The 23,976-nt window shown below is 48.0% G+C and overlaps 2 protein-coding genes across 8 annotated transcripts in view; one reads left to right on the top strand and one right to left on the bottom strand.

Moving 5' to 3' along the window:
- The first annotated feature begins 602 nt into the window (after positions 1-602).
- Positions 603-13,284, top strand: ANKRD40 (ankyrin repeat domain 40). Of its 2 annotated transcripts, none has more exons than XM_004282561.4 (5): positions 603-1,037; positions 5,917-6,065; positions 6,652-7,137; positions 10,062-10,243; positions 10,849-13,284. In XM_004282561.4, exons 1-5 carry the CDS (start codon positions 904-906, stop codon positions 10,993-10,995), a joined length of 1,098 nt encoding a protein of 365 aa, XP_004282609.1. In that variant the 5' UTR covers positions 603-903; the 3' UTR covers positions 10,996-13,284. The 2 variants fall into 2 exon arrangements, with proteins under 2 accessions (XP_004282609.1, XP_033266642.1); XM_033410751.2 differs by having other exon boundaries at positions 641-1,037; positions 10,062-10,234.
- Positions 13,285-15,413: 2,129 nt separating this feature from the next.
- Positions 15,414-23,976, bottom strand: part of ABCC3 (ATP binding cassette subfamily C member 3) — a 43,340-nt gene continuing 34,777 nt past the window's right edge. For all 6 annotated transcript variants that reach the window (XM_004282863.4, XM_033410992.2, XM_049702657.1 and 3 more), the window contains 5 exons: positions 22,074-22,220; positions 21,766-21,924; positions 21,031-21,197; positions 18,416-18,610; positions 15,414-16,021 (listed from right to left, as the gene is read on the bottom strand). In XM_004282863.4, coding sequence (XP_004282911.2) covers positions 15,913-16,021; positions 18,416-18,610; positions 21,031-21,197; positions 21,766-21,924; positions 22,074-22,220 — 777 coding nt within the window. In that variant the 3' untranslated portion in view covers positions 15,414-15,912. The remainder of the gene's footprint in view (positions 16,022-18,415; positions 18,611-21,030; positions 21,198-21,765; positions 21,925-22,073; positions 22,221-23,976) is intronic.

The following is a 23,976-nucleotide window of genomic DNA, read 5'->3' as shown; positions in this document are numbered from 1 at the left end:
AATGCTGTTTATACTTTGCACCGTTCCTCTCACCAAAGCCTCTTTGGTGTTCTCTTCTTTCTTTTTTCCTTACATGGCCTTCACGAAGAGTAATTAATTAAGATTTAAAAGCAGTAATAAATCACATTTTATAGACTCTGAGCACAATATATTTTTCCTGAAAGCCAATTTAGAAGAAATCTCTAAAATGAGATGTAAAACAACAGCAATTGAAATAAATAATCGAACTGAAAAGTCCCAAGCACTGTCAAAAGAAGAACCGTGTACTCTATCTCTGCAATAACAGGCATATAATAGGATCGTTTTCAGCCCATTTCCCCATCCTGCCGGGCAAGAGTTGGTTCAGATAAGGAAAAAGAGCCAAACAAACCGGGGTGGGGGTGGGGGGGTGGGGAACACCAGTTATTTTTGATGCCTGGTAAACAGCCTGCGCCAGGGGATAAGGCTTTTCTGGCTCTCAAATACCCATTCTTCCCTTTCCTTGTGTCTGTCCTCCTCCCTGGAAGCTGCGGGGTAGGGAGTTCTAAAAATAGTCCGTGAATCACGGCAGATAATATTGTGCAGCTGTTACATAAACAGCCAGCCCGCGCGGGCGCCGAGGGTAGGAACGGAAAATATCTGGGTCAGGGTTGTCACTCCGAATAGGTTCCCCCGGAGCCGGCCTGCGGGAGGCGCGGCCGGGAGGAGGCTTGGGCCCACGGGCCGGGAACAGCAGGGGAGTGGCGGGCGGCCCTCGGCGGGGTAGCCGAGGCAGCTGGCCGGGCGCGGGCGGCGGCGCGAGCTGGGCGGACGTGCTCCGCTTGGTCTCTCCATGGCGGGGAGCGGGCCGCGGCGTCAGCGGCGCTGACCGGCCGGGACTGGGCGGGCGGGCGGACCCGGGCGGGGGCCTGGGGCTGAGGGAAGATGAGCGCTCTCCTGGAGCAGAAGGAGCAGCAGGAGAGGCTGCGGGAGGCCGCGGCCTTGGGGGACATTCGGGAGGTGCAGAAACTGGTGGAGAGCGGGGTGGATGTGAACTCCCAAAATGAGGTCAACGGCTGGTAAGTGGGGAGCGGGGGAGGCCTAGGGTCAGAGCACCCGGCCCGGGCGCGACCTCGGCCTAGCGCTGAACCCGACGCCCTCTAAGGCGTGGCCCGGCGCTCCGGGTCAACGAGGCTGTGCGCTCTGGAGGCCAGACCTGGCCCCCTCTGCCTCGGTTAGTCAGCGGAGCGTCGTGTCCAAATCCCGGCCCACGTGGTCCTGCCCCGGCAGCGCCCACCCGAACCCTGGCGCCCGCCGTTCCCCCCTCCCCACCCCTAACGTCACCCTAATTTGATGCTCACCCCAGTTCTAGTCTGGAATTACTATGAAGAGCACGTCTGTGCAGAGCAAAAAGCATAAGCAACTGAGGAAATGTGGATCTTATAAACTAGCACAATTTCTTTTCCCAAGACTAGGGGAAAAAATCACTTGCATCCCTATTCTGCTTCTCTGTTGTCTCACTGCAGCAGTGATTTGCTACTACCTACAGCTGCCTGTTGCAGGAAGACCCATTCATTTATCCTATGGAGTGTTTGCTTTGTTTTCTTACAACAGTTTCAAACATGGGACTTCAGATGCCTGCATGCAGTTGAGTCCTTTCCAACTAAATAAGGCATCTCATTTTATGATGTGCTGGTGGTCAAGTTTTAAGTTACTGAATGTGGTATTATTCTGCTCTCTTCACATTTAAATTTTAATTTTTTATTTGATCCAGGTAATGCTTAACCAACCTATATTGCTAGCTGAGAGTTAAAGTGAGTTTGCAAATGTTTTATTTTTTAAGGTGGAATCATACAGTTTGAAACTAAAAGGGACATTGGAGATGGGTTCAACTTCAGAGAATAACCTGCCCGAGGTCACACAACTATTAATATAAAAGCCAGGACTGGAGTCGCAGTTTCCCGACTTCCTCACAAATCTATCTACGAACTTACCCTAAGGAAAACAGCCTGCGTAGCTGTCCAGAAAGCGAGGAAACAGTAGAAACTGCTTTTTTGTTTTGTTTAAAAGTGTTTGCAAACTAGCTTGCTTTTCTCTGTGTGTGCCATTTCTAGGATTGCTGTGTGGTTCACAAGCTGTGAATCATTGTTTCGGCACTGGGAGGCAGTGTTGTGTAGAAGAATAAGCCTGGTCTTTCCTGCAGGTTCTTCTCCATTCCTGCTTAGATATACAACCTTGCCCGAGTCACTTCATTTTCCAGTTATTTCAGAAGAGTGTTGTGAGCATTTACAGAGATGCAGCATGATATAAACAGCTAACATTTATTGAGCTTGCTCCGTAGTGCAAACAAGCTTCCAGGTGCTTTATGTGTATTATCTCATTCACAACTACTCAGGGACATAGCTATTGTTATCCTCTCCATTTTGTAGGTGAGGATACTGAAACCCAGAAAGATTAAGTAATTTTCCCAAGGTCACAGAGTTTACAGTAACTGATGGAGCTGGGAAACAAACCCAGCATCTGCCTCCAAACCATACTTCCTCTTTTTTTTTTTTTTTTGGCCACACCCAACGGCATGTGGGATCTAAGTTCCCCGACCAGGGATCGAACCCACACCCCCTGCAGTGGAAACATGGAGTCTTAACCACCGGACCACCAGGGAAGCCCCCAAACCATACTTTCTTAACCACATAGTAGGTGCTCAGTGAACGTAAGTTGGTGGAAATATGAAGAGACTTTCATAGATTTAATTGGGGGAAGATGTCTAATAGGACTTCAAATGCAACATGCCCAGGGTTGAGTTCCTGGTCGCCCTAATTGTCCCCAGCCTGCTCCTGAGTCCTCATCTCAGCATCTGAGGTGCACAGGCCAGAACCTTTGGTGCCCTCCTTGCCTTCTGTCTTTCCCTCACACCCCACATCCAGTCAAGCCGCTAATCCTGCCAGCTCCACTGGCAGCGGTGTAGTTAGAATCTGACCATTTCTCACTAGCTCTACCACTACACCTCTGGTGCAAAGCCACCATCATTCCATCACTTGGATTAATGCAGTAGCCTCCTAACTAGTCCTTCTACCCTACATCTTTTCTCAGCACAGCAGCCAGAGGGATCTTTTCTCAGCACAGCAGCCAGTCAGATCATTTCATTCTGCTCAAAACCCTTTAATAGCTCCCGTCTCACGTTGAGTAAAAGCCCACAGGGTCCTACAGTTTCGACTCCTTGTCCCTGCATCCTCTGTCTTTACCTCTAAGCCTCACCTCCGGCTTTACCCCCTTGCCCCCTTCATTCTGCTCTCCTGGCCTCCTTGCTTTTCCTGAAAACACCAGGCACAATGTTGATTCAAGGCCTTTGTGTTTTCTCTTCCCGTTATTTAAAATGCTTTTGTCCCCTCACCTCCTTCAGGTCTTAGCTTAGACGTCCCCTTAGTGAGTCTTTCCTTGGCCCTCAATTTAAAATTGAGCCATGCCCCTTCCCTGTCTCTGGCATTTCCTAATCCCTTTCCTCTCTTTATTGTCCTTGTAATACAATCTCTGTGTACCATAGTGTTTTGCTTATTTGCTGACTGCCTCAGTTTTCTCATCTGTAAAGTGGGAGAATGTTGATAATAGTAGGTTGTTTAGAGGATTAAATGGGTTGTTTAGAGGATTAAATGAATTAATATATGTAAAACTTTTAGAACAGTGTTCAGCATGTAAAACATGTCTGTGTTAACTATTTTTTTCTTTTTTAACTATTATTTTTTTATTAAGCAGTGTGCTGGGTAATGGGATATAAAGGTTATCCTCAAAAAACATAGTCAGCAGCATAGAAAAGCAGAATGGTTACTGCTTTCAATTCTTAGCTGCTCAGTAACCACAATTTCTGCACAAATGAAATTTGTGCCTCTGGTCTGAAATACTTCCCAGCACTGAAAGGATGCCCAGTGCCTCTGGTCTGAAATACTTCCCAGCACTGATAGGCTATTCTGACTGCAAATTTAAAGCTTAAAGAGTTCACGTTCAAAGATAGAGCTCCCACATCAGTTGTACTTCAAGTGTCATGCATACCCCTTTGCTTTAAGGAACAAGTATAATAGCTCAGGAAGAAGTTGAAAATATTGCCTGGCTACAGTGCCTGTCAGTTCTGGCCACCCAGAGCTGCACAGGTCTGGACTATAAATGATGATCACTCAGGGTACAGGGCTGTGGTGGACGTGCTGTGTTGACTTAACTCCACTTTACATGGTGATGCTTTAGCTAGCTGGTTTGTCCCCAAGTGTCTCAGATCCACTGGCAGTATATTTCTTCCTTCACTCTCAAGCTTGTCGTGAACAAGTGATTTACTACTAGCAAGTGAGCACTTTATTTCCAAAAGGGAACATATTTTTCTCATCATGCTCCATTCATTTTTGAGTGCTTGCTTATCATTATAATTATTCATTTTCAGGCTTTCAAGACATCCACACACAAACACACTCTCAGCTGTAGTTTGGCCAGAATCAAGGATATGTGGGATCCTTCTACTCCAAGTAATGCCCACCGTGTCCTTGGTTCACTCATTCAGCAAATATTAAGTACCTGTATATTCAAGCAGATACTTCCTTACCCTCACACAGAGCTTATATTTTAGAAGTCCATATCAAGACTCTTCCCTTATTTTCCCCAAATTGGCATTCTTTTCATCATAGAGTACCTTTTAAAGACATCTGGATAATCTAATTCTAATGGGTAATAGTTTGGAATGTCAAATATCACTCTGAAACATCAGTGGAGTTGCTCCCAGCCAGCCAGACAAGCTGGCTTTCTGTAAGTCATAAATATTAAGGTGCCCAGGGCAAATCAGCTTTTTCCTGGAACCAAATGTACTTTCTAGATAGTTATATTTCTCAGGTGGGTGACCTAATCCTCAGTATTGAACTTATGTTCTATTCTTTACCATATTTATATTCGTCTATAAGCTCTGAAGATATTTATCTCAGTTCAATTAGAGAGTTGGTGAGTGAGGACATTTCAAAAAGGGAGAAAAGTAATTTCCTTCCATAATAACATTCAGGTTTGGCAACTGGGGATGAATTTCGTAGCTCTATTAAGTTGGAGTATTGGCTAGCATGTTATTCTGTTTCTGTGCAGTGTTAAGATAATAGCTCTTTAGAGTGTGCATAATCCCTTCCTGTGTGTACAATAGTAAATAATTAGTTTTACTTAAATAAGTCTAATACTTCAGAAGAGTTCTCAAAACTTTTGGCTGTTGATGTACATTTTTGAAGTGCTTTAGGAATTAAAGTACGTGTGTAGTGCCTCAAACACAAGGCATTGCACATGTACTTTAATTCCTAAAGCACTTGAAAAATGTAGCCTTCTGGAGAGAGCTAGAGAAGTGAACTCTTAAAAATGGAAATTTGGAAATCCTTTTTGTGTGTGTGTGAAGGAGAGAAAAGGAAAGAGGAAAAGAGTAACTGAGATTCAGACAGGAATCTGCTGTAGTAATAATTTTAGTGGCAGAGCAAGCTGCAGATGAGAGATGGTTAGTAGCCTGATAATATTTAATCTTCAAGTGACATTTGGTGCATATGAAGCAAGTTTCCATAGTCTCTTAAAAGGAATATGGCCATGTAAAAATATATTTTAAAGAGATTGGTACAATCTAATGAGCGACACTGATAGAGTGAACACACAGGATATCAGTAGAGTTATCTAGCCAGCCAGGCAGCCAGCCTTCTGAAAGCCATTGAAATAAAGCTCCGAGGATAAATCAGCTTTTCCCAAGGGCCAGAAATGAAACTGAAAAATAGATTTTAAGCATATTAAATATTTCGATCATCTGCTTTCTGAAAAGAGAAGTTAAGATTACCAGCCTGATTTTCTGGTTCTAGCTGAACTCTAACACGCTTGTATGTATTTATTTACTGGTGTGTAGAATTTGAAATCCCAAATCACCTCTCCACTTTTTAAATCACTCTTTTTTTCTTTTCTTTGCCGTAGGACCTGTTTACACTGGGCATGTAAACGCAACCATGGTCAGGTGGTCTCTTACTTGTTAAAATCGGGAGCTGACAAAGAGATTCTTACCACAAAGGGAGAAATGCCAGTCCAATTAACATCAAGGAGAGAAATTAGGAAGATTATGGGAGGTGAGTCTGTGTTTTGAGGCAACTTTTGATTTTGTCAACCTAATTTAAGACTTATGGTATTATTGTATATATTCTTTTTTTTTTTTTTTTTTTTTTTTTTCCTGCGGTACGCCGGCCTCTCACTATTGTGGCCTCTCCCGTTGCGGAGCACAGGCCCCGGATGCGCAGGCTCAGTGGCCATGGCTCACGGGCCCAGCCGCTCCGCGGCATGTGGGATCCTCCCGGACTGGGGCACGAACCCGTGTCCCCTGCATCGGCAGGCGGACTCTCAACCACTGCGCCACCAGGGAAGCCCTATTGTATATATTCTTGATGCCAAACAGCCAATCTGTTTGTATCTAAAAACAAGATAGTCTTAACTGTGCCAAGATAATTATTCCATACTGTTTCTGGAAAGGTAGGCATTATAAAGTTTTGGTTTTTTATCTGTAAACTTTAAGGTGATAAAAATGGTAACGATAAACGTGCAGTAAACACTGATCAAAATATTTGTTGTATACCAAAGGACACTAGCTTTCACAAGATACTCTTTACTTTGTAATTTTTAAAGGGCTATGTAAATGTTCTGTGTTTCCGTCTTTTTAAGTGGAAGATGATGATGATAACCATGACGACCTCCCTCAGCTGAAGAAGGAGTCAGAGCTGCCCTTTGTTCCGAACTATTTGGCCAACCCAGCCTTCCCTTTCATCTATACCCCTGGGTCGGAGGATTCAGCCCAGCTGCAGAATGGGGGCCCCTCCACACCTCCTGCATCACCCCCTGCAGATGGCTCACCTCCATTGCTGCCCCCTGGGGAACCTCCCCTGCTTGGGGCCTTTCCACGGGACCACACCTCTTTGGCACTGGTTCAGAATGGGGATGTGTCTGCCCCATCTGCCATACTCAGAACACCAGAAAGCACAAAACCGGGTCCTGTTTGTCAGCCACCGGTGAGTCAGAGTCGCTCCCTGTTCTCTTCTGTCCCGTCCAAGCCACCAATGTCTCTGGAGCCTCAAAATGGGACGTATGCAGGACCAGCGCCAGCATTCCAGCCATTTTTCTTCACCGGAGCATTTCCATTTAATATGCAAGGTAACCTCTCATCAGCAAACAGCCTCTGCAACAGGGCGGGTGGTGTCCAGAGGTCTAGTGCTTTACTTCCTGGTTTTCTGAGGAGTGGGGGTGGGATTTATTTATTTTGCATCTGATTATAGACTTACAGAAAAGTTGCAAGACTAGTATAAGGAACTCTCTTTACTCAGATTTACAAGTTATCTTTTGCCCTTTTACCCTGAACTACTTAAGTGTGTTTTTCTTAAGAACAAGGATAGTCTCTTACATAATCACCATATAATGAGAAGATTTAGAAAATATAACCTTGGGCTTCCCTGGTGGCGCAGTGGTTGAGAGTCCGCCTGCTGATGCAGGGGACACGGGTTCGTGCCCTGGTCCGGGAAGATCCCACATGCCGTGGAGTGGCTGGGCCCGTGAGCCGTGGCCGCTGAGCCTGTGCGTCCTGCAACGGGAGAGGCCACAACAGTGACAGGCCCGCGTACCGCAAAAAAAAAAAAAGAAAAAAGAAAATATAACCTTGACCTAAAACTATTCTCTAACCCATAGTTTATATTTAAATTTGTGTCAGCTGTGTCAGCAATGCCCTTTGTGGCTATCTTCACTCCCTCTACTCCTGCCCGCCTCCCAGGATCAACCATTGCATTTGCCTATCATGTTGTTATAGTCTCCTTTAATCTGAAGCATTTCCTCAGCCTTTAGCTATCACTTTAGACCTCAGATTTTTGAAGAGTCCAGGCCAGTTATTTTGTAGAATATGATTTCCTTTCATTTTTTTCTCTGTTTATTAGGTGGTATTCTACTATAAAGAAGGGCTTTCCCTTCTCCTCCATTTGAACTCACTGATTCTTATTTTATTTATTGGGTTATAATGCATTAGTATCATTATTTTGATGTTCAAATTATGCCAGATTTATCCAGAGGGAGCCCCTTGGAGCTTGTTCTTGTGTCTCTTGGACATGCCCATCATTCCTGGAGCACTTCCTTACTTTGTGGTACAGCAAGATGTTTCAGGCTCCCTAGTATAACTTTCCCCGCCCCAGCCTTGGAATCAGCTGTTTCTCCGAGGACCCCTGGTTCTTTCTGGTGGAGAATGGTATTCAGGAACCAGAACGTGAACACTAGGTGTGCTCACTGCTGCTAGCGTCATTTCTTCTAGGCTCACTCAGAGGACCGAGTTAGAATAGAAAGGAAAAAGCAAGCAAACAATAAAGAGCGATTGAATGATGAAAGGAAAGATATAAAGTAAAGATGCATGTACCTAGGGACATGACTTCAAAGCACTCCAGGTTCTCATTTAATTGTTACAGCAGACTCATCAACTGGGTATTATTATTTACATTTAATTAAATTAATTTATTTATTTTGGCCTCCCCGCACAACTTGCAGTATCTTAGTTCCCCAACCAGGGATTGAACCTGCGCCCCTTGCATTGGAAGCATGGAGTCTTAACCACTGGACCGCCAGGGAAGTCCCTATGTACATTTTAGAAATGGAGAAACTTAAATGCAGAGAGATAGGTAATTTGCCCAGTATCACATATCTAGTACATGATAGAGCGGGGTTATACGCATTTGTACCACAGTCATTCAAGGTTCAAAAGGTCACAAAAAGTAGAGTTGAAAGCAGCTCCCACAATTTATGACAAAAGCAACAAACTCTCCTTTGGTATTTTACATCAGCGATCTCCAGCCTTTTTGGCACCAGGGACTGGTTTTGTGGAGGACGGTTTTTCTACAGACTGGTGGGGGGAGGGGGAGAATGGTTCAGGTGGTAATTCGAGCAATGGGGAGCCCCAGAGAAGCTTTGCTCCCTTGCTGCTCACCTCTTGCTGTGCAGCCCCATTCCTAACAGGCCGTGGACCGGTATTGGTCCGTGGCCGGGGGTTGGGGACCCCTGTTTTAAATGAAAAGTAGAAAATGAACATATGCTTCCTGGATATCAAGCTGCATGCTGACCTGAGAGGATTAGTAACGTTAAAAAAAAAAAGAAAAAAAAGGCAAGCAAACACAAATATATGTACTTTTTTCTGTATTTCTGTATCTACTTAATCTAGATCTTTTAAAAAATATTAAAAACTGTAAATTAATCCTAATACCTCCAATTCCAGTCAACACCACAGGGTATAGTCTAGTCTTACCTTTCTTTTTCCATATCAGTAACTCCCTCACTTTCTGTTTTTGAGGACCTGTTACTATTGTTGTTGATAACAGTGGCCCATGGGTGGCGTGAGGGATTCCTATATAAGGAGCAAAGCAGAACCACTAAATGCACATGGGTGCATGGCTTGGGCCATCACGGCAGCCAGGCTCAGAATTTAGGAGCAGACTGCTTAGATCCCAGAGCCACGAATAATGGTATTTGTTTACTCTCAAAGCCAAAATTCCTCCCTTATTAAGGTATACTGAATTCAAGTCATAGTTAGACTTTAATTTTTATCAGTAGCTTATCTTTTTGCTCTTGTACTGTCTTTACTGCAAGGATTTTCATATCATAAATATCTTTAGATCCACAATTGTTAAGTCTATAGAGTAACTCTTGTACCGTTATCCTTCCCGTGCCTTCTTTTCACCTCGCTTCCCCTCACCCTGCTTATGTGTTGTTTGATACCCAACCCATTCTCAAGCCTTTACCTGCTTAGCTCCAGCGGCAGAAGTAAATTGGCCTTCTGTATGGCTGGGATGGTTGTCTGCCGTCTCCCCCTGCCGCCCCTTTACTTTGTGAACCACAGTCCTAGATGTAGGGAGGACAATGCAACTGCACCAGCAGAGCCAGAACTGGGCCTGAGCAAACCATGCTGTAATATTGTGCTTTATTTTCTCATTGGGTGGCACAGGCCTTAGCACAGGACATGATTAAGGGTAACCATCTTCTGGAAAAGGTCTTAAATTACCTCGGGTTACTATGCCAGAATCATTCATTAACATTTCCCCCCTTTTCCCTAGAGCTGGTACTCAAGGTGAGGATTCAGAACCCATCTCTTCGAGAAAATGACTTCATTGAAATTGAACTGGACAGACAGGAGCTCACCTACCAAGAATTGCTCAGAGTGAGTTGCTGTGAGCTGGGTGTTAATCCTGATCAAGTGGAGAAGATCAGAAAGTTACCCAATACTCTGGTAAGAAAGGTAAGAAAGGTCTGTTAAGTGGTTGCTTTTTCCATTTGGAAAATACCCAGCTTCCTCCTTGGGTATGTGAGTCATAGTTGAAGAAACGAGAAGAGAATAGAACAAGAGCAAAGGGTGTTTTTCCATTGAGCTTTCTTTCCTCTACTGGGCCTGTAGAGACACTGGCATTTCTGGAAGTGGTAGGATACCAGGGAGGATGTTCTGAATTTACCACTCACAGGTACCTATTTTTGGTTGTTTCTCTTCAGTGATCTGTAAGGATTACTAGTGCACTATCACAGGTGCCTTGTGTTTTATAACATAAGAACCAGCCTAAATTATAGGCTATGTATCTACATAGATACATGTGTGGTCCTCCCAGCGTCTCTGGGTTCCCTGAATGTCAGGCTTCTGGCTTCTCGGGGCCCCTGAGGAAAACATCCCTGCACTGCCTCTCCCTTCGAGGTGTGCTTATCTTGTAGCATCTGCTGTTAAGGCCTTCTACCACTCCAACCCAGTTCACGCTCCTGGGGAATTTCCTGCACTATCACTGGTATCAGCACAGCACACCAAACACAGAGAGACAAGCGGCTCCTCTTAATCTGTTTAACCTATTTTTGTTTTAGGACAAAGATGTTGCTCGACTCCAAGATTTCCAGGAGCTGGAACTGGTTCTAATGATAAGTGAAAATAATTTTCTGTTCAGAAATGCTGCATCCACACTGACTGAAAGGCCTTGCTACAACAGGAGAGCTTCAAAACTGACTTACTAATGCAGCAGGGACTTTTATCACTGAGTACTGTGACAGTGTGCATCACCTCTGGGCCAAGGACAAGCCATTGATCTAAATGCCTTGGATGCCCCGGAGGGCCCCTGGTGCCACTGCGTCGGATACACTAACATCGTTCTGCCAAGGTAGGAAGCCCCTGACCCCGAGCAGCGGTGCCACTCTTCCGAGCCTCTTGGTGCACAATAAACCTATTGCTGGAAGCTGTGAACAGCTGAGAAGTGGCCTGGAGAGGCAGAAGCCGACGGTTCTATATCCAGTGTGTTTTTTGTGCAGAATGTAAGAGAGTTGTCTAACAGAAGCTGAGAGAGAGCAGAGCCTATTTCTACCTAGTCCTGTTGACAGTGCACCCGAAGGGCCGGGAAGCGCTTCTCTTGGTGTTGCATGTTCACGACTCTCCAGAAACATGAACTAGAGAGGAAAACTGGGGAAAGCACAGGTACTGGACATAGGAATCTTGGTGTGACTTGTGGCTGTGAGGTTTCACATAACATAGTTATAAATGTTACTCAGGTTAAAATTATTTAAGAATACAGTTACCTAATTGTAAATATGCTGTTAACCAAAAGAGCTTCCCCTCCCTGACTTTTTCCATTGTAAACACTCGACTGCTTCTGTCTCTAGATTGCCATTGCCTAGACAGTCATCTCTGCATTAACGCCCCTTCGTGGTCACTAGAGGGCTCTCTAACGCCTTCTAAAAGAGCAACAGCATTTTTTTTTTTTTTTTAACTGAAGCGATCCCTGTCTTCGTGTTTCTGTTTAATTGCACCGAAAGAGAAGAGCACAAACATTGCCAGTCCATGTTCTCCACTTTCATTTTCCACTACAAATGAAAAGCAATTTTCCAGACTGAATCCTTTGCTATTTTAAAGGTTATTGTGGGAAACTGAGCTAAAAGGAGTTAGCATCTTTATTTTTGTATCAAAGATAAAGATTATTTTGAAACTATTGGGATTTTTACACAGCTCTGAAATCTGTTGCTTTTGTAAACAAGTTGTTTGATCTTGGGCATCCTCCACAACCACCACCAACCCACTTAACAAAGTCAGTTGTGAGTCGGCCAGGCTTTGTTCTCAAAACAAACAAATAACCTGATTAAACTCTTGAGCATGGCATAAGAATTTTTCTAAAGAACGCATTTAAGGATTCTTTTCCTTCCCTTCAGTGTCATTAATGTTAAAAAGAAAAGCTACTGTCTTGTTGAAATAAACAGCTTAACTTTAGAAACAAGAATGAGCACACTTAAACAGGAGAGCAGGGGTTTGAAGCCAGCTGTTGAAGAACATCCCTGCTGTCTTAAGAAGCTTTCTCCCCATAGTGCCTATTGTTTCCAAAGAAACTTAAGTTCCTAACTGTGTTAATTTTATTGGAACACTACAGATTGAGAGAGAATGTGCAGAAGATGTCAGTGGAAGAGAATGTTGTGCTAAGCTAATGGCCTCCTGCTGCTGCTTAAATGCTGAGCTGTGGTTGAGGTGTTTTCAAGGCCAGTGTGGAGTCACTCTGTTCAGTGACTTAATTGTATTACAGCAATTACGGATGGTGAGTTACTCACCCTTGTGCAGTGCTTGCCTAACAGAGTGTAAAGGTTATTTATTACTCACTTTCTCTGAAGTACTTTAAAGAAGAAACTTCCCTTGTGTTTCAACCAGTCAGAAGATAGTCAGTCCAAACAAACTAACCCTTTTTTTCCCCCTTACCTTTGAAAAAAGTTACAATTTACTGATACAGTTAAGGCTAGTTTTATCCTGGAATAAATAAATTCAGTGTTAATTCATGTCTAAATCATTGGGGTTAATACTCTTCCAGCCATCCAGATCAATTAGAAAGTCTTGGAAGCTGTTGAAGCCCCTGGCTGGGAGGTGGCCTACAGAGGAGTAGCTCCAGGGCATTTCCCGGGCTTAGAAATGGAGGCCGCGGGAGTCTCCAGTGAGAGATGGGCCCTGCCCTGCTCTCTCTTCTCCCTTATAAAGTCCTCTGTGGTCAACTGACTCTTGCGTATGGCAGTGAATTAGACTGCACAGCTGCTGGTAGGTGAGTTTAAAGTCTTAATCTATGCATTCAGAGAAATATTTTTATATGCTTTGTGTAATTTATAACAAGGATTTTTTTTTAGCTTTGTTAACTGTGAATTCGCCCCTCCTCCTCCACTGCATATTTAAAGCATGTGCTCACACTGTGTGTAAACATTCACTGAAGACTTTTCTCTTCCTGAACTGCTGACTGTTCAAGCATAACAAGTATTATTAAAATTAAATATTAACTGACCAAACCCACATTCTTTAATTTTGGCCTCCTAAACAGCACTATTCTTCTAATAATACGGGGTTCAAATTGTTGGACAGTTCCAGGGGGAAAACCCTCTGGAGGAAGAATAGGAGGGACTGGGCCCCACTGAGCCGCCTCCCTCCTGCTGCTGCGGTGGCGTGCACGCCTGTCAGTGGCACCGGAGACAGATATCTTGTGCGGGGTCTTCCTCTCAGTTCACAGCAGTCAGCTCCATTTCCCCAGAGTAGCTGAGCCAGCTAGATGGAGGTCATCCTCTGTTAACCACATTTTTTGATTATCCTATTTACTTTACACAACTGAGCCTCTCCTTTGGGCTGTCAGCACCTGTCAGGGCCTCAATGAGCTCAGAGGCAAACTCCCAAGACAGGAGAGGAAATACAGCCTTACACCTTCAGATCTTTAGCTGAGAATGATGCCGAATGAATCTGCATTTCTGTTGGTTTGGGGCAGCTAGAGCCTCCCAAGCCAGACGTCGTGCCAAATCGGCCCGATAAATCAGGGAGCACAGCAGAGACCTTTTCTTAGCTCCAAGGAGAGGCAGAATAATTGGGGCATTTGTGCCTTCATACTCGCTTTATCACAAGGATGGAAGTCTTCTTCTATGCACTCATAAACATCCTGGGCAGAAACAGCCTGCCAAAAAAATGTGATTAACCTTTAACAAATAGTCCTGCAGCACAGGCTGGCCCGATGCATATAGGAAAATCAGATCAAAGGAGCCATCTCCACACCTACTGCAAACCATTTAGGGTGGAGGAAAAACAAAAAAGCCATCACCCACAACCAGTCACATGATACCAAGAGTAAAGTTTGAAGAAATGAGAGTCAGAGGAGACCAGAAAACTTAGTAAGGTAACAAAGAGAAGAGATCCCTTCCAAATAGAAGGCCATGTGCCAGGTAAATTCTGACCTGCAGAAAAATAAACACTTCATTGGCTCGCTCAAAAAAAGCAAATTTAATTCACTCCCTCATCTCACTGACCAGCCCGGGACTGTCAGGAGAGGGGGCAGCCTCTGGCTGCTCTGTGTTCCAATATTCACCTTCAGCCACAGTGAGGACGATGCATGACTTGGAGACCTCACTGGTGACGGGGACCTGTCCGGAACAGACTGTTAAAGGGGCGAGGAAATAAAGCACCTCGCATTTCTCATCCCCTAGAGCAGCGGTCCCCAACCTTTTTGGCACCAGGGACTGGTTTCGTGGAAGACAGTTTTTCTATGGATGGGGTGGGGGGATGGTTCAGGCGGTTATGCAAGCGATGGGGAGCGATGGAGAGCAGCAGATGAAGCTTTGCTCGCTTGCCCACTGCTTACCTCCTGCCGTGCAGCCCGGTGCCTAACAGGCCATGGAGCGGTACCGGTCCACGGCCCAGGGGTTGGGGACCCCTGCCCTAGAGAAGCAGGCGTAGTGGTCTGAGGGATGACATAAATGTGGAGGTGTTCGGGACTTCCCTGGTGGCACAGTGGTTAAGAATCCACCTGCCAATGCAGGGGACACGGGTTCGAGCCCTGGTCTAGGCAGATCCCACATGCCACAGAGCAACGAAGTCCGTGCGCCACAACTACTGAGAGCCTGCGCTCTAGATCCTGCGAGCCACAACTGCTGAGCCCATGTGCCACAGCTACTGAAGCCCGCGCGCCTAGAGCCTGTGCTCCACAACGAGAGAAGACACCGCAATGAGAAGCCCGCGCACTGCAACGAAGAGTAGCCCCCGCTCGCTGCAACTAGAGAAAGCCTGCGTGCAGCAACGAAGATCCAATGCAGCCAAAAATAAATAAATTTAAAAAATAATATGAACTTAAAATAAAAATGTGGAGGTGTTCACAGCAGCTTTCCCAGGAGGCCTTGGGTCAGATTTCAGGGGTTTTATTTCTCACCTTTTTACAGTATCTGCACAGCAGCGCAGGAACTACGGGCAATTACCCAGTGAATTTTGGCTGTGAAGACAATATTTCTAGCCAAAAGTTCTTGGGTCTGAAGTTTTCAGATAATTCCAGCCATGTAGATGTGTATAAAGGTAACCTCCATCTCTCCCTCCTTCCTCCCTGCCTCCTCTAAAGGTCCTAGCCCCCAGACCTTGTGAACAGAGAAAGGCTACATTGGGGTGTATGTATTGTTGACACGTAGCTTTATTTTATCAGCGCTCCATTTTTAATGGATCCAGGCCAGCACCCCAGAGTACCAGACTCAGTTCCTAGGGACGGCCTGACCTGGCAGTCTTCTGTTCCAGAAGGAAAAAGCTTTATTAAAAAAGAAAAAACTTCAGAGTAGAAAATATGAAAAATCATGGGGGTAGGGAGGTCATGCCATGAAATGATTGAAAACAGTACAGTGTGGAAATAACACCACAATGGGAATCAGGAGACCTGGGGACTAGTCTGGGCTCTGCCTCAAATTAGCTATGACTTTGGGCATGTCATTTGCCTCTGGGGCTTCACCTCGTCACCTGAAGCATTTAGCATGGTTATCCTGCCAGGCACTTAACAGGGACAAAAACCTGACAAATGCCCCCAGCGTTTGCTATTAAGTCCATTCTGTAGACATATCTGGTGTCCTTACCCTTCCTGATGAAAACCAGGAATGTCCAGGAAGAAATCCCAGAAATATATTTTAGGCAAGTCCAGCATCTCTGGCCATCCCGTAGAAGATGCCTCTGGCTGCAATGAGGTTGGTTGGAGAATCAAATTCAGCTATTGTCCCTTTGTCCAGGACCAGGACCCTAGCCAAGGAAAAGAAGTGGTCAGGTCTCCATCAGCCCAGATCTGGTTTCATGGTCCAACCCTGCCCTTCTGGGTACCGCTCAGGCCCCGCAGTGACATGCCAACCCTCCCACTTCAGTCAACCCACCCAACACAGTGCTACACCACATATGCACGCTTGCAAGGCTGGTTATTTTAGCCACTCCGTTTGCTGTCCTGGCAGATGAGACAATTTCTGGGATCAAACACAAGGTCCGATTCATCTTTGTTAGTCGGGGCTCCGAAAACCTCCCCTAATGAGCCCTTCCCTTCACCAGGGTCACAGGGCCTGTGTGCTTCCATCTGCTTTGTGCCAACTCAAAAAGGCACACGGCGGGAAACTGGGCTGCAGTGAGGCCGGATGCTGGCATCTGGGGCTTTGGCTGCAAAGCTGGCTGCCGCTGATGGGTGGATCTGCCCCCGCCCACACACACACAGTCAAGCCTGGGCCTGGGATTAGAATCTCTTGCCAACTAAACACAGGGTGCACCTGGTGCAGGGCCAACAGGCTGGCTCCCAGGGTGAGGCAGGAGCAGAAAGGGCTCTCCCAAGTCCCGGGAGATGCTCCTCAATAAGAGGGCCTGGACTGCACCCACTCTGTTTCCCCACCTATGGGGCTCCCAGAAATGTGTCCTGGGAAGATGTGTGTCTGTGGACATCACAGCCTAGCCACTGCCCAAACTGAAGCCCAGGAGACTGCCCCCCTCGCTTCAGTGGCTTCTCATTGCCCTTAGGGTAAGGACTGAATGCTTTCCCATGGTCCTCAAAATGCAGCAGAGTGAGGCCGCTTTCTCCCTGTCCTCTTGGTTCTACTGCCCCTTCACCCTTTCTACTCCAGCCTCATGTGCCCTCCTACCTCAGGGCCTTTGCATGTGATGCAGCCTTTTCCTGAAAGGCTGCTGGTGAAAACCATTTTCAGTTAGGCCTGGGAAGAGATCCTCTCAGTCCAGCCCTTTCCCTTGTCTGGACCCAGGGCCCGGGCCTTCCTGCCCACCCTCCCTTCTCCCAGTGGGATCCTGGATGGGAGTGGAGGCGGGGTGGGTGTGGTAGGGATGGAACAGACACTTAGCATCAGGCATTCTCAGCTTGGTTCCCAAGCCCCTGGGAGCTGTGTGGGGAAATTCTGAGAGAGGGCCAAGGTCTGCCCATTGCCCTGTCCATGTATCTCCCCACCTCCCCCTGCCCTGCAGGTGTTTGTTTTGTGAATGAAGCCTTGTTGATGTACTCCTTGTGTTGTGAATGAAGCCTGCCCTGCAGGTGTTTGTTTTGTGAATGAAGCCCTGTTGATGTACTCCCACTATACTCCTTCAGGATAGATTTGCTGCAGCCTCCTGCCTCTTCCTCACTCTGAGCTCCCGTGTCTCCAAGGGGGCCAGCCTGGCAGGCCAGCACCAGCTGGCTTCCATCAGGCTTCTGAGTCACCCAGCCCCTCCCCTGTCCTCCAGCAGCACACCTTGACATTAGGCACAGTGAGCAAACAGGTCACATTTTTTGCCTTTTGGCTGAGTGAGCTGCCTCCCCAACGAAGCCGTAAGATACCATGAGGAAGGCTCCTTCCCTAATCCTTTGAGAAGCTGGTTCTAGTGAGGATTATAAAGGACATCTCCTAGGATCACCTGCACTTTTTTTTTTTAACATCTTTCTCGGAGTATAATTGCTTTACAACGGTGTGTTAGTTGCTGCTGTATAACAAAGTGAATCAGCTATACATATTCATATATCCCCATATCTCCTCCCTCTTGCCTCTCCCTCCCACCCCTCCAGTCACCTGCACTTTTAACGCTTTATTTCATTGACTCCTTACAACAACCCTGAGAGAGAGAGAGGTTCATGGAGGTTTTGTGAATTGCCTAATGTCATACAGCAGTCAGCAGCAGAGCCAGGCTTGGGACTCAGCCCTCTGCTTTCCCACAGCAAAGCATCTACTCTGCACGGGACCCAAGCATCGTGCACCTTTCCTCAGTGGCTTCCTGGTCTGTACGCCTACCTCACAGGATGGGAATGAGGCTCAAATGAAGCCATGGCCATGTGGGCATTCTGGAAACAGTGCTCAGGAAGTGACAGGATTTGGCCTGAAGGATCTGGTTCCCCTCACCTCAGTATTAAGATGTGGGGGAGAAGTGGCCATGCCTACGGAGCCCCAGTGTGCCCCTTCCCCACGTGTTGATAACCCCAAAGTGTCCCTTGTGTCTCAGAAAGCATCCCTGTGCCCCCGGTGCCCAGATAACCCACACTGTTCTGCGCCCCCCCCAAACCTTAGACGACCCCACGGAGCTCCCATATCCACATATCCCGTAACCTTAATCTGCCAACCACGTCCCCACGGCCCAGGCGACCCCACCAGGCCCCTCCCTGCTTGGGTGCCAGTGCCCCACCTGGTGTAGTCCATGATGGTGTTGAGCCGATGTGCGATGGTCAGCACCGTGCAGGGCTCAAACTGGGTGTGGATGGTGGCCTGGATGAGGTCATCCGTCTCCAGGTCGATGGCGGCTGTGGCCTCGTCTAAAACCAGGATGCGACTCTTGCGAAGCAGGGCTCTGGCCAGGCACACAAGCTGCCGCTGGCCCACGCTGAAAATGGGGAAGGCAAGGTATCTCTAGCTGGGTGCCCCCAATCTGACCCCAGGCCTCATTCCCCAAACTTTCTGTCTCCACTCCTTCCCAATGGCCCAGGGCTGGCTCTCTGTCTAACCTCTCCCATTTCTGCCTTAGCCCAGTACTCCTGGAACACCGAGTTGAGGTCTGGACACCACAGGGATAATGAGGGGCCTTGCGGGTAGAGCCAGGACTTAACAACATTGTGAAATCCCCAGTCTGTCTCTGGCACCCCCGGTCTCTTCTTCCTGTGCTTTCTTCCCCATCCTCACTCCTCAACCAGTGTCACCGTGTTTCTCTGCTTCAATCTCTCAGTCATTTACACCTTAGTGATAACACACTTAAATGACTCCTCCTGGATATTTGCACACATCACGTTATCTTGCTGAGCCTAATATCGCACAATTTAGTCATCTTCCGCCCCCACGGGGAACATAGGTCAGGGTTCCGTTGTGGGAACAAGGAAGGGACAGGGCAGAGGAGGCTAGGGGGGTTCCCCGTGTCTGGTCCCTGGGAAGGTGGAGGAGGGGTGGAATGCATACCTTCCACCTCCTGCCTTGGAAGCTGGAGCTAATGAACAAAGAGAGGCTGTGTTCCCAACCACAGAGGCTGCAGCACCCCCCACACCCAGGGACAAATACCTCAGCCCTTCCCGCAGGGGTGAGTCACTACAGCCCGAGTGAAGGCCAGGCTCTCTCCCCGGCCTATTCCCGCAACTAAGGAAGGTTTTGGCAGCAGAATGAGCCGCCAGATAGAGCTCAGGGCTGATTTATGGTGGGACTGGCACAGGATATAGGTTATACTTAAAGTGGCTACAAGCTCAGCGAGGGAGGAGGGGAGTGGATTTCTGTCTCAGATCCTGACGGATGTGGGGATGGAGGGGATGCTCTGGGGAGAGGTGCTCATGGCAAGCCAGGACAGGAGAATGGACCAAAAAACAGCTGTGGGGCACAGGGTCTGAAAGCCTAGGCTCGTCCGCCAGCCACCCCCAACACGGCTGTGTAAGTGAAATCCAGGTACTGTGCACATTCATTCCTGCAGGGCTGCCTGGGGAGGCGGGGGCATCCCACCAGTGGCTATGATGCCGCAAGGAAAGTTTTGGGGCAGAAGCTCCCACTTCCCTGAGTCCTTGCCCCACCCCCTTGCTAGCTGAGCAGCTTTGGGCAAATAATTTTATCCTCTGGAGCCTCGTTTCTGGCCCACAGGACTGCAGTAAAGATGAAAGGAGACAGTAGAGGCCAAAGTGCCTTGAACACTATTAAGTGCTGAGCAAATGTACAGGTTTTTGTTTTTGTTTTTGTTTTTGGAGAAAGTCCAGTCCGTAGGTATGGACCGCGTAGAATAATACAAATAGCTAAATTTCTCAGGAGTATATCCAGTCTAAGTGCTTTCCATTTCATCACAATAACCCTAAGACTGCTCTGTCCAAATGATGGCCACTAGCCACAGGTGACTGTTGACCACTTGAAATATGACAAGTCTGAATTGAGATGTGCTGTTCGTGTAAAAATACACACAGGATTTTACACTTGAAAAAATGCAAACTGTCCGTAATAGCTTTTGTATCAATTACATGTTGAAATGATATTTTAGATATATTAGGCTACATAAAATACACAATTAAAATTTATTTCATCTTTTTCTTTTTTTTTAATGTGGCTATTAGACAAATTTTATTTACACCTATGTGGCTCAAAGTATATTTTTATTGGGCGGCATGGTGCTAACAGGTATGGGACTGTTATTATCCCATACTCCTTTCAGAGTAAAGGAAAGCAAGGCACAAAGAGGGTAAGCGGCTTGCTCCAAATCACACAACTAACATGGGTACAAGTGTCTCAAGCCTTTAGACTCGGTAAGAAGTGACTCTGGGCCTCCCTGATACGTGGCACAGCGACGGGTGATATAAAGTCTGGGGCTATAAGGAAGCAAAGAAAGGCCCAGAGCGCTCACTTTGCCCACTTCTAAACCACAAACAAAATTGCATCCACCTTGGAAAATATATAAGATTTCTCTAAAGCTCTGTAGGTTTCCTCTTATCTGCTCCACAGGTTCAGTCCACAGCCCCTCCTCAGGCCAAGCACACCACTGACAGTCTCACAAGAGAGGACCGATCAGGGCTTTGGAATCTCCCAGGCATGTCTTCTCCCAGCTGTGTGACTTTGGCCCTGCCTCAGTTTCTCTGGAGCTTGTGTGAGGAGTCAGTGAAGTAGTGCACAGTGCCTGGCACACAGGATATGCTCAATGCAAGACAGTGCCCCCTGAGTTCACTCTGGCTGAGATGGGGGTGGGAGGGCAGGAGGCGCCTGGCCTGGATTTGGTGTCGTTTCATGCTAGACCCTCTATAGTGCTGCAGAGTGCTATTCCTGACCCACCCACCCACTCCCAGCTGTTACCTGAGATTCTCCCCGCCCTCGGAGCACTGGAAGTCCAGGCCTGCCGGCTGGGAGCTCACAAAGGTGTGCAGGTGGGACAGCTCCAAGGCTCGCCACATGTCTTCCTCCGAGTAATTGCCGAAGGGGTCCAGGTTCATGCGCAGGGTCCCCGAGAACAAGATGGGGTCCTGGGGGCAAAGCAAGGCCTCAGAGGGAGGCAGCTCAGGCCCCCTAGGGAGCCATGGGCCCCGAGGCCAGGGAACAAGAAAGGGGTTGAGGTGGCGGCATTCCCACTCTGACCCCAGCCCTCCAGGAGGGAGGCAATGGCCAAGGAGATAGAAAAACGCCTGTGGGGAAGTGATAAACCTCAGCTTTGCCAACCCAAAATCCTCCACTAAGGCAGAAACCTGAACCGCAAATCTGACCCCAAAGTGTCCAGTCAGAAGAAAAAAAAGTGAAATGTAATTCAGAGCTGTGAAACCAGGAGGCCAGGATAGAAGGCCTCTGGGGTGGGCTGTGTGGAGGGGCCTGTTGTTCTGCTGGTCCAAGAGGTCAGAGGACAGGGTCTTATAGGGCAGGAGACATCTGGCCCTTCCAGACCCACGACGGGGGGCCGCTCTGTGGCTCTGCTCCTGCTGTCCTGCTCTCCAGCCTCCCAGAGAGGGGTCCCAGTCTTGAACTCCAAGCTACAGAACAGGGGTGGGACCTGCCGCCAGAGTCACGGGCCAGTGTGGCCAGGCCACGCCAGGCTGCTACCTGGGGGATGATGGTCAGCTGAGAACGCAGGTCATGGAGCCCGATGTCGGCCACGTTGAGGCCGTCGATGAGGATGTCGCCCTCCGTGGCTTCCAGGATGCGGAACAGGCAGAGGGTCATGGACGATTTGCCAGCCCCAGTGCGGCCCACGATCCCCACCTGGAGGCAGTGGGGGGTCGTCAGGGGGAGGCTGGGGTTTAGCGGGGCTGTTGCCAGGACTTCCCTGGGAGGCCAAGCAGACCCTTGGGCTGGGCCCCTGCCATCCCACAGACCCACGCTCCCCAGGGAAAACCCCCCCCCACACGCACCTTCTCGCCACCTCGCACTTGTAGACTCAGGTCCTTCAGCACCGGCTCCATGCCGGGCCGGTAGCGCACAGAGTAGTTCCGGAACTCCACCTCACCCTGCAGTGGCCAGCCTACTGGTGGGCGGCTGCCCTCCACCACCCAGGGGGCCTGGCCACCGGGGGAAGACAGGATCCTTATCATGGGGGGCACCTCTTCCCCAGCCCAGCCATCTCCCAACTTTGGTCTGCCTCCCTCCCCAGGCCCCTGCCATCCTCACCCACTAGGGACCCTGGTGGGGAGGTCCTGGTGCTCATGTGACTCAACCTTGTGGTTCAATGTCTCTTTATCCCTCTGACATTATTCCCCACAGAGCTTTGCTCTCCCCATTCCCCCATGCCCCACGGCCATAAGCGGCCCCTCCCACCTGCCCTCGCTCCCCCTTTCACCATTCTTTATTATTGAGTGGCTACTCCGTGACAGGTAGTGGGGTCAACAATGGTAAACAAGACAAAGTTCTTGTCCCCATCCGAGTCTAGGGGGGCATACTGTTGACAAATAAGTAAGTCTACATAATGTCACATGGTGATGAGTGTGGATAAGTGCCTGGTGTTGCTATTCTGTACAGGGTGGTCAGGGAAGGCTTCCTGGAGGAGGTGATATTTAAATAAAGACCTGAAGGAAGTGAAGGAAAAAGACAAGTAGATATCTGGGGGAAGGGCATGCCAGACAGAGGGAACGGCAAGTACAAATACTTCCAGGTGTGTTCTGGATCACAATGACAAAGGTGAGAGGTAGGAGACAAGTAGTGGATGGTCCCATCACATAGGGCTTTGCTGGCCGTTTTAAGGACTGTGTTTTTTTTACCCTGAGTAAGATGTAGGGCCATGCACAGAGGAATAACATGATTTGGTGTGTTTTTAAAGGATCTCCCTGCTGCTATTTGGAGGAGGGAGAGGGGAGGGTGTTTTGAAATGGGGGGGGGTCAGACTGTCAGCAGTCACAAAGCAAAGAAGCCAGTATAGGTAGACCGCTCTCTTGAGGAGGTGTCAAAGGAATGGACAGTAGCGTTGGAGGCAGAATTTTTGAGAATGTGGAGACGGGATCATGTGTGTAGAGAGGGGATATGGGAATGCTAGGCATGAAGAGGGAGAATTTGAAGATCCCAGAGAATGGGGGATGAGGGAATGATAGGGGATGCCTGGGGAAGACAGGGGTAGATGGGGGCCCCATGGGCAGGAGAGGCCAGGTTGGGAGGAACAGGTGGGGTGGGGCTCAATGGGGGCTGACAGGGCAGGAGCTCAGGCCACAGAAGCCATGAAGTGCTTTCCAAGTAGGAGAGAGGGGCTATTTGTCTGAATGTCACTGAGCGGTTGCATTAGATGAGAAGAGAAAAGTGTCCCTAGGTCAGGAAGTGGGAAAATCATTGGTGAGTGGGTTCAGTGGAGTCATAGGGCCAGAAACCAGGCGACAGGGTGATGAGGCAGTGGGGAGAGCACCTGCAGACCATGTTTTAAAGCCAGTTTCACGACAAAGGAGAGCAGAGAAATGGGACATAGGATACAGGGGAAAGGGAGGGTTGGTTTGAGTGTCTAGAATGGAAGCTACAAGAGCTTATTTTCGCGTGTGGATGGGAATCATCCAACAGAGGGAGCAAGATGGATGATGTAGCAGATGGAGGGTGTGATTGAGGAAGTGAAGTCCTTGGGTGGCCATGCGAAGAAGTAGAGGGAAATGAGAAAGGAAGAAGGTGGAAGGGACACAGGCAGATTTGAAAGTCTGGAGGCAGGAAGGCTGAGGGAGTTCACATCTTGTAAAGCCGTTTTCTCACTGAAGCGTTAGGCAAGGTTGATGACTGAGCCTATGATGACCGATGACTGAGTCATTCGGTCGATGACTGAGCACAGGGAGGAGGGCATGTAGGGGT

The sequence above is a fragment of the Orcinus orca genome, chromosome 19, assembly GCF_937001465.1.
Source record: "Orcinus orca chromosome 19, mOrcOrc1.1, whole genome shotgun sequence".
NCBI lineage: Eukaryota > Metazoa > Chordata > Mammalia > Artiodactyla > Delphinidae > Orcinus > Orcinus orca.
This window is presented reverse-complemented; position numbering and strand designations above follow the sequence as displayed.

Bases quoted from the DNA above. Each gene is read 5' to 3' on its own strand.
- ANKRD40 (XM_004282561.4), top strand. From the start codon at position 904: ATGAGCGCTCTCCTGGAGCAGAAGGAGCAGCAGGAGAGGCTGCGGGAG. The intron at 6,066-6,651 runs GTGAGTCTGTGT...CGTCTTTTTAAG, and splicing joins AATTAGGAAGATTATGGGAG to TGGAAGATGATGATGATAAC. The intron at 7,138-10,061 runs GTAACCTCTCAT...CCTTTTCCCTAG, and splicing joins ATTTCCATTTAATATGCAAG to AGCTGGTACTCAAGGTGAGG.